The 9,931-nt window shown below is 36.7% G+C and overlaps 2 protein-coding genes across 2 annotated transcripts in view; both read left to right on the top strand.

Moving 5' to 3' along the window:
* The first annotated feature begins 463 nt into the window (after nucleotides 1-463).
* LOC107666913 (homeobox protein Hox-B8b-like) lies at nucleotides 464-1,456 on the top strand. The gene is made up of 2 exons (XM_016458425.1): nucleotides 464-881; nucleotides 1,137-1,456. The coding sequence occupies exons 1-2, from the start codon at nucleotides 464-466 to the stop codon at nucleotides 1,454-1,456; spliced, it is 738 nt and encodes a 245-aa protein (XP_016313911.1).
* A 7,559-nt stretch (nucleotides 1,457-9,015) lies between these two features.
* Nucleotides 9,016-9,931, top strand: part of LOC107666911 (homeobox protein Hox-B6b-like) — a 1,341-nt gene continuing 425 nt past the window's right edge. Inside the window, exon 1 of the mRNA XM_016458423.1 lies at nucleotides 9,016-9,456. Within this exon, the coding sequence (XP_016313909.1) occupies nucleotides 9,036-9,456 (421 nt within the window). The 5' untranslated portion in view covers nucleotides 9,016-9,035. The remainder of the gene's footprint in view (nucleotides 9,457-9,931) is intronic.

Genomic DNA, 9,931 nt, shown 5'->3' with positions numbered 1-9,931 from the left:
TAGGCTGTATGTGCTCTTGGCTGGCACTGAAATGGTTTACCAATAACAGTCCTACTGCACCTCCCCCTCTACCTCCCCAAGAGCTCCCTCTCTCCCCTTTTTCATCTCTCCTTTTCAGTCTCTCCTGCTCTTCCTTTCGCAAGATCGCGCTTTGTCTGTTTGGAGATGTCGAGCCCATCCAGTGATATAAGGAATCGATAACTAACGCCCATATGAAATGCAACTCACTATCAAAGAGAGTAAAAACGGAAAACAATTTATTGCTCGGGGACCATCACTAAGGAGTCATGTGGGCGCAGCTATCAATATTTACGACATTTTATGCATATAATTTCCACCTGGATGAATTCATTTTTATTGTAACAACAGGCCTGCCTTTGCTCAATTAACATTATTCATCAAGAGACTGCTTGGTCTCAATAGTTGTCAAAGTTCCTTCTTCGGGGAGTTGATCTGGCAGGCAATGAGTTCTTACTTCGTCAATTCCTTCTTCACTAAATTTAAAGGCGGCGATTCTCTGCGCTCCAACTACTATGACTGCTCGGGGTACGCGCCGGATCTTGGAGGCAGACCATCTGTGCTGTACAACTCAGGATCTGCGTTTCAGCACGCGGCGCAGTTCCCGGAGTTCTACCATCACGGCACACCATCCTTCTCCCACGCGTCTTACCAACAGAACCCGTGCGCAGTAGCTTTCCCTGGAGATGCCACAGGAAACATCTTGGGCCAGGACAGTTTACAGAGACAGTCGTTCTTCAGCGCACCAGATGCGGATTTTACGCAGTTTGGGGATTGTCATTTAAAGGTCAACAGTATCAGGGATGATTTGGAAAGTGCAGAACCGTGCACAGCGCAGCTCTTCCCATGGATGAGACCACAAGGTGAGATGAGTGAAGAGAAACACCTAGTCTGTTATAGTCCCACATAAAACGCTATAGACAATGGTGGGCCTACTTATTACCCCCAATTAAACGCTTTATGGCACCTATGAGGAATTAGCACCCCTTTAAAAAATCCTGATTGCTCCGTACACGTTGTTTAATGCCAATGACTAGAAGCTGTGAGGGTTTTATGTCTATAGATATATGAGAAATCAAACACTATTTCACTGGAAATAACGCTTTTTTCCCCCACAGCGACCGGCCGGAGAAGGGGCAGGCAGACCTACAGCCGCTACCAGACTCTGGAGCTGGAGAAGGAGTTCCTGTTCAATCCTTACCTGACCCGCAAGCGGCGCATCGAAGTGTCTCACGCACTGGCCCTCACTGAGAGGCAGGTGAAGATTTGGTTTCAGAACAGACGTATGAAGTGGAAAAAAGAACACAACAAAGACAAGTTTCCCTGCAGCAAAGCGGAACAAGAGCTAATTGAGAGAGAGGGGCAAGAGGGGAGCCAGGCATCAGAAAAACACACATCAGGAGAAGAGGACTCGGAGACTTCCAGTAATTCTAAATAGCCTGTTGACTATTTAAAAAAGAAAAAAGAAACATCACTGCAATCGATCAATTGCAATTTATATAAAAGTCTGAGGTTCAACATGACGTGAATACAAAACCAATCATTCCATTTACTGCAAACTTATAAGGCAGTTCTGTTTTCTAACGTTGATTGTTTCCGCTTAATATGATTTGATGAATCAATCTCAGATTTGTAAGGTTCCACTGGTGCGTTTGTCCTCGAGTAGATTACTCTTGAGGTTACTGTTGCAGTGAAGGGCATATGAGGCGAAGGCTGTATGGTCTGCATGGCGTCAATTTCCTATCCGTGGGAGTCACAATCCAAAATATGTTTTCTTCAGTAACTCTGTTATAGCCTATAAGATGGGGTGAGGAATCAACATTAGTGAGTGCATTACTGTATCTCTAACTGTAAGAAAATGCACTTTTTGTGATTGTTAATTACTGCTCAAAAAGTATTATTCAGGTTTACAGATCTTCAACCGAACTACCTAATATATGGGTCATTGCGTCAATCATTTTGTCAGTGTATCCATGCGTTATGCTTTCCTGAGATGGGATGGTTCAAACGCACAATTATATTCTAAAAAAAAATGCTGTGTAAATATTTGATATTGCAGTTCTGTGAAGCACTGTTCAATTGTATTTTCTATTGTCTTCAACTGGAAGTGGTTCCTGAAAGAAGCCACAATAAAATGTAAGAAAAGAATCCCTTCGTCTTTGTTCTTTCTTCCTCTTCCATTGGATTGTCTTGAAAGTTTTTTTTTTTTTTTCCAGAACACAAGCACCCAAATTATTGTCACTTTACAATATAAAGCCTCGTTTGCACGTATAGCCTATAATGTATTTCATTTGGAAATAGTTTTTAATCTGTAATCCTCAAATAGTATTAAGTAAATTGTAAATGAATCATATAATAATAGAAAAAAGTCAATTGTAAATAAATCACATAAAAAGGATTGTAAAAGAATCATATAAAAAATACAATTACGTAGATTGTATAAATCACATAAAAATCCCAAATATTAAAAAAGGACCTTTCACAAAACGGTCTTACACATTCTCTCATGTGAGATGCATTGCAATAAACATGGGTGGTCTACGTTCTCTAAGTCACCTGGTAAAAAGTTTTAAAGCTGTTTTAAGCATCTGGATCTGGCGATATTATAGTACCTAAAAATGATAATTGTGAGTTATGCTTAAAGCCACTAAAAGCATAAGAAAGCAATAATATTAATGAACAAATATCGGAAATCTATCCTGTATAGACTACTTTTTTTATTTACGTATCACGTATATATTGACAACAAAGTGTCGACCAAAGCCATTTGACCCCAAGCCAAAAGTTCAATATGAGCACTTCGTTTCATGTAGGCAGTTTCAGGCTTTTATTACTCTGGTTGGATTCCCGAGCCGTCTGGTCTCAATCTCTGTCTAGTCGTTTATGGACAGCAAGTGCCAGATGCCTCTTAATTATGATACCTTTCTTTCAGAGCTTTTGACTGTCTTCAGTCTATAGGATATTCATTGACTGAGATTAAATATTTGAAGATACTGAACTCGGAGCTTTCCTCTGTGCACTCTGGTCTATAAATTGGGTGTATAATTTACTCTGCTGCACTCTCAGAAAAAAAGGTACAAAATCTGTCACTGGGGTGGTACCTTTTCAAAAGGCACGCCTTTGTACCTAAAGAGTCCATATTGGTACCGTAAAGATACATACAAGTACCTAAAGTGTACATATTAGTACCTAAAAGGTGCAAAAGTGTACCTTTTGAAAAAGTACCGCCCCAGTGACAGCTTTTGTACCTTTTTTTCTGAGAGTGTGTATAGTGTAATTTGAAGTTGATTTAATATTATATATTTGTTGTATTTCTGCTAAATGCATAAATGTAAATTTGTTGAAATAAAAAGTTGAACATAAAAACATCATAACATAAAAAGAGATCTAAAATGATTGAATTTTCATATATCTATCATTTCAAACCAAAGACATCAAGCAATAACAACGTGAAAATTCAAAGCTGGCATTCTAAAGAAAGACTCGAAGCTTTGCAAAAGTCTTCGTATTTTAATTTTTCCCCCTTAAATTAAATGCAAATGTAAACGTATAGGTCTAATTAAACTGAATGTACGCCCAGATATTTAATTGTATTGTAGACCTATTTTATTAATATGATCGTTTTGCTGTATATGTTCAGAGGTAGCCTACACTAATTTCATATTTGAGCTGTATTCGTTTGTATTTGCGTAAAAACGAACCGACCATTGAGCCGTGCACTACCAACGAAAAGTATTCTTCAAAAAGAGAGACTGCTGCCTAGGCCACATTAAACCTGTGCTAGAGAAATAATGAAATAATTGGCATATTAATGTTGCATGTTATTTTTCAAAACATTGAATCCACTCAAAACATCAACAAAAGTTTAATTTTAGACCTATATGTAAGAATTAGCATTATTTTAAATATATGAAAACAACATAGCAACCCAAGAGCCCCACAGAACAAGAATGGTTCTAAATAAAAAGGGAACCAATAATTATTTTCTGTGTGTCCACAAAATATGAAACTAGTCTTGATGTGGACAAAGGGCTTCCAGTTCGGATCAAGAAGAGCTCTTTATGTTCTCTGAAGCTAAATATACATTTTATTTTTATAATGCTTTAAAATGCATGTATTTCTTTCGTTGTTGTTTTAATGAGCAGGGCATGAAGATATCTCGAAAACAATTTTTTTTTTTTAAAGCCCATATATTTTAAGAAAAATGATAAAACGGATATTGAGGCCTGGGCTATGCAGAAGTTAGCATTTTCTTTAGGCTGGGTGTGGGCTCAGACAGGCCCTATCAGCACGACACATTGTTTATAGACTTTTCAAAAACTGTACCATTCCAAATATTATAATTCTATCATATATATTCTGGCGTTTTAATCCATTATGAAAAGCTGCCTATTTGTCACGTTTCTGAGGTTATCAAGATCATAATCTAAAAATCTAAAAATCTCGTGTGAGCAACAACTTTCAGTTTGTAATGAAATCCTAAATTAATAGAAAAATAAAATACAAATTCCAAGATATTATACCACAGTTCGTTTGGCCTTTCATTATCTCTTGTTGTCAAATGCGTCTCACTTAGTCTACGTGTTCAATATTATTTGAATGCTATTAATGACGAGAATACTTTTGAAAGATTATATAGCTAATGTAAAAAGGACTTTTAAATATTTTTAAATAAAGCTATTTACAATACCTACAGTTAACGAATACGAGTCAATTTAAAATCGTTTATGACAGCAATTGGGCTATGTGTATAATCCATATAATTCTCAATCTATTCCATCTGATTATAATTTTTCCTTTATTTGTGTAAAGCAAGTGTGTAGACTGGGTGTAATGAAAAGACTAATTTCGAAACATAAAATGGAGATGCTTATGAAGATGAAATTACGTTTTAGAATATAATAACGAAAAAACACTTTGCAGTTCGTCGTTTGTTACACTAAATGAACAATGCATAATTATGAATAAAAACTTAGCAGTCTATTAATCAAAACTGTAGCTTTCTATACAAATTCAAATGCATGGTGAGTTGAATCCCAATAAAAACGAATTAAAAATTAAACGAATATAGAGTGGACGCGACGTTAAAAAAGGTTATTAGTATATTACACTCTATTTTAATTTAGATACAAACAAATAAAACAAAATGATAACAACTAAGTTATTAAGAAATAGAAATAATTCTGAATGTATACCTCGTATGCTGCTTTTTGGGCCTTTCTGGACAACATGCACTGGTGAGCTTCAAGAGCATGTCCTTCTCGAGGGTATAACCCACGGACCATGCTCGGTGGCTTTTGGGTTATACTGTTTTATTGCCCCAATAAATGTCGGAAATAAGTGTTTGTTCGTAGATACAGGAAGCAATTCTTTCCTCCACGGATGTTTAGTGCTGTAAACAGCTTTCGCGTTCCATTTGTCTATTTTTCTCTTAAAGTCACCTGACAAAAGAACGCACACTATTGACAAAAAGGGAATGGTGCTCTTTTATTTTAGGGTATTTGGTTTGTTTCAGTTTTAGCCACAAATTGGTCAAAGAGCGCCTATTCCTGTAAATGGTTATCCTTTTTATAACATTACACATTTTTAAAACGTGTTTAATTAAACATTGCAAAACCTTTGTACAGCTTGACTATGAACCATGTCTAAAATGGAAATCTAAAATTCTAGAAATAGACTTCTTCATCGAGTAAAAAAATAATGCAATAGCCTAGCCTATATTTCTATGGCTGTTAATGAAGTGAAGTCGTGCTTTTTTCTCTCTTTTAACGAATAAAGATGGCGGCGACCGAGTTGCTGCTGAAGCAAAGCAATAAACTCACAGCTGTTTATGAAAATTTACAACTTTGTGATAGAACTTTATGTGTGGTTCTGCCAGTGGATTGGCTGACAGAGGTCACGTGAGCAGCTCTCTGTGAACATGAACTTTTTATGATTTCCCAAGTGGATATAATGCAGCATTCTTTTGGTCAGGGCGCAGTCAGTAGTACCTCTGTCCTTTATGTTTTTTTACGTTTAAAGCAGAGGGAAAGAAAATTTCTCCTGAGCTGGGCGAATTGCGTGCGTTAATATGGATGGAAAGCTCGACGTCACCCTTGTACGAAGCGTCTTCAGATTTTCACATCAGCTTAGAGTGCAAGGGTCAAAATTCACTGAGGACCTTGGTTCATTCTTCTCTAATTTGTCAAGTTTTAGCTATGTCTGTTTTACCAGTACATCCAATAATACGACGCGTGATCCTGGTTAATCGACGAATCTGCGTGATTGCTTGGGATCATTCCAGTGAAGCGATGATGGACGGGGAAGGAAAAGGTAGGACTGGACCTATATAGGCTTCTGTAGCCTACTCTGCTTATTCCAGCGATATCATGATGCAAAGCGTTGCACACAGATTTACTTTCACAATAATATTTTCTTGAACATGTCTTTTGCAAAACAAACAAATTAAAGTTAGATTAGACAAGTAGATAAGAACTCGCACGAACGTATAGACCTCAGGGGCTTTAAAAAGATCGAACAAGATGTGTATCGATTCGCAAATAGGCCTAATTGTGTGCTGACAATGAAAATGCGGAAAAATATATGCTTAAAAGGAAGTATTATATTATTTATAAGATGTATTCGTGTTAGTTGCAAGATGGCCGCTGCATTCAAATGATTATATGAGATTTACATTAACTTTGAGTATTCAAATCAGCATTAGTTTCTGAATGGCAAAGGCATGCCTCATCTCTGGAATCTGCATTACAGCACATTCATTCGGCATTTTAAGGGCTTTTTTTATTAAAAAGTTGGATGATGTTATTTCTGTCTTTTTTTATTCTGGTGGTTTCTGGATAATGTTTGCTTAAACCCATGACATTTTCAGTTTATCAGTGAGGGGTTCATGTTTTTGACATTTGTGAGGACGATTATGCCTCAAATGCATCAACAGCTTTCTAACTGATGTTGAGGGTCATTGTTTTGGGAAAACAAAAATGCAATATTTAGTAGCACCTTTATTTTTTAGATAATTTGGTTATTCTTAATCTGAATTACCACAATAATGTTCGATTTGGAATTACAATAACAGGGGTAATTGTTTTGGTGAATCCCTGAAGAAGCACACCTTTTCTCAATTCTTGCTCTGTGATGTCATCTAGTGACGAGATTTGGTAACTGTGGTGAAATTCTGTGTTTGGGTGTTCTCAGCATGTGATCTGGCTGACTCAAAGACCTCTAGCATCCCTAGATAATGTGTTAAGCCAGAGTGTGTCTACGATGGGCAAGTAATCGACAAATGCAGTCTGTGAATGGTTAATGCCTGGGTGTAATTTTGAATGGTCTTTGCTAATCTTAATTATTTTACAATAGGCCTATTTTATGTTTCTCTGCTCTTATTGACCTTGCACTGAAATTATGTGATATCCTTGTTAATAAGCTTTCTTTCTTTCTTTCTTTTTTTCTTTTATTATTAACAATACAATACAATATGATACGGAAAGAAAGAACGAGCTATTTGGATTCCGTTATAGAGTAAGGAAAAACTAAAATCATACATAGCATTTACTTAATCAGACATTTATTATTATTATTATTATTATTTATTAACGACAAAAGAATCGTTGCAGTGCTAAGAATATGAGGATGTCCCAGCCTTCTAAGGCATAAACTCACAACAATAACGTCATTGTGTACTTACGTAGCTGCAGCCTATCGATATTCAATAATACCTCTAAAGATCAATTTTTATTAATTTACAAAACAGAATGGTGATTAATGGTTAGCTTTTTCTGAGAGGTTTCTTTTTTGTCTTAACTAAAAGCTTAACTGTTATGGGCTACTTAAATATTTAAATTCAAAGAATGTTTAATTTATTTAGCCTATTTGTTTTGACTACTTTGGTATTTCATTGACACTAGACGCTACATTTAAAAAAATAAATAAAATGTAAATCCGTTCTATAATCGTGTTATATATCTGTGACGTTGTATATTTCAAACAAGAGGACAACAAAAACAACATGGGCCGGGCTGAATTTTAAATGTTAGTGATGGCGTTGGTGTATGTTTTAGCTAATCTTGGATTAATGTTGAGCTTGTATTTATCTTTTGTCTGTTTACAATGCATGCATTCTTTTTTATTGATATAGGAAATTTGCTTGTTTTTTATGTCCAGCGTGGTTATATAATGTATTGCTGAAGCAGGTTTTTATGTTGATATCACTAAACAGTTGTTGCACTTCTGCAGAAATTTGCACTGTATTTCGATATACAACGTGAAAGCCATTATGTAAACTAGATGGATATATAGATAGCGTAGTTTTGTCTGCCTAATTTGATTATTTTTTTGATTAGGCTATTTGTATTAATTTTTTAGCAAGAGAGTGCGCTGTATGTGTAAATATCTGTATCGTACGATATTATTTAATAGATAAAGAGGGTAAAGGTCAGTATAAGTTCGAGTGAAAGTCCGTCTGTGCTTCTCTGAAATTCTCTCGTGCACCTAAATTGAGCCAGTTAGATGTCTGCATACAAATTTTGAAAATTTTGAGCAATGGACATTTTTGAAGACAACGTTGAAAAATGACGTGCAGTTGCAAACATATTTGAGGTTTACAGCATATTTCGATTGAGAAAATTAGAAAATATCGAGGGAAAATTAATTATTATATAAAGTAGGCCTGTATATATTATAGAAAGTAACTATTTATTACTATTATTGCATTTTATATAGATATGGGTGTGTTTCTTTTCGGTAAACGGAGAAAAACACTTCAGTCTGAGTGTTTTTATATGCCCTGGGGATTCCATTCTGTGCAACAAGAGGGCCCCCCACCTTACACGTTATCCTGTAGTCAGAAGTGCTCAGGATTGGTCAGGCACTGATCAGCTGGTCCGTTTCCCCGCGGTCTCAGATTGGCACCTCGCCGCCCCCCTTTCGGCTAAAACCAAATCTCAGATAAAGTAATGGCAAAAACCACTTGGACTATAAAACACAACAAATCATAACACTCGGACAATAACACTGGCCACCCCATGAGTTCCTATTTCGTCAACTCAACTTTTCCCCTGTCTCTACCCGGAGGACAGGAGTCTTTCTTGGGTCAGATACCGCTATATTCCTCTGGATATACAGATCCTTTAAGACATTATCCAAGCGCTACGTTCGGAGCTACCAATGTCCAGGACAAGGTTTACACCTCCTCGTATTACCAGCAAGCTGGGGGTGTTTTGGGGAGAAGCGGATCCACCAGTGCTTGTGACTACACAACACCCAACATTTACCGAACCGCTGACCGCTCGTGCGCTATCGGTGGTCTGGAAGACTCGCTGGTCCTAACCCAGGACCAGTGCAAGACGGACTGCACTGAACAGGGTGCAGAGAGGTATTTTAACAGTGAAGACAAACCGTGTACCCCGGTTTACCCGTGGATGCAGAGGACGAACTCGTGTAATGGTAAGACCCGTTTGCAATTTCGCTGTTTTGCATGTCATAGAAGTAGGGGCGTAATTTACATGACTTTTCACTACGACTCTGTCATCACATAAACGAGGAAACATATATAATGATTACAGTCTGCAGTCTTTAGAACAAGTGATACCTAGGCAAAATAAATTACCAATGGATGCAGTAAGCTGCATCCTGAATATTGCGCTTTTAAGCAACCCGATGCGTAAATTCCTCCACGTTCTTATTAGATATTAGAGATACTCAGCTGAGTGTATCTCAGTGACGTTTATCAATATAATTTCTTAAAAGATTCCACTCTCACATGTAGATAAAGTGCAGATGTCAAATCTGATGTCACTGCAGTAATAACAGTAATCGTAATAATCATAATGATGTAATTGTAGCGGTGTTCTTTTATTATTTACATTGACCTGTTTGTATGTTTACTGGATGTTGATTTAGTGTGTCCTTTTTCCACTTT

The sequence above is a fragment of the Sinocyclocheilus anshuiensis genome, unplaced genomic scaffold, assembly GCF_001515605.1.
Source record: "Sinocyclocheilus anshuiensis isolate Anshui unplaced genomic scaffold, SAMN03320099.WGS_v1.1 scaffold1160, whole genome shotgun sequence".
Classification (NCBI taxonomy): domain Eukaryota; kingdom Metazoa; phylum Chordata; class Actinopteri; order Cypriniformes; family Cyprinidae; genus Sinocyclocheilus; species Sinocyclocheilus anshuiensis.
This window is presented reverse-complemented; position numbering and strand designations above follow the sequence as displayed.

What these genes read in the sequence shown, in the direction of transcription:
- LOC107666913 (XM_016458425.1), top strand. Translation starts at nt 464, where the DNA reads ATGAGTTCTTACTTCGTCAATTCCTTCTTCACTAAATTTAAAGGCGGC. An exon ending in CCCATGGATGAGACCACAAG is followed by an intron (nt 882 to 1,136) that starts GTGAGATGAGTG and finishes TTTCCCCCACAG; the next exon opens with CGACCGGCCGGAGAAGGGGC.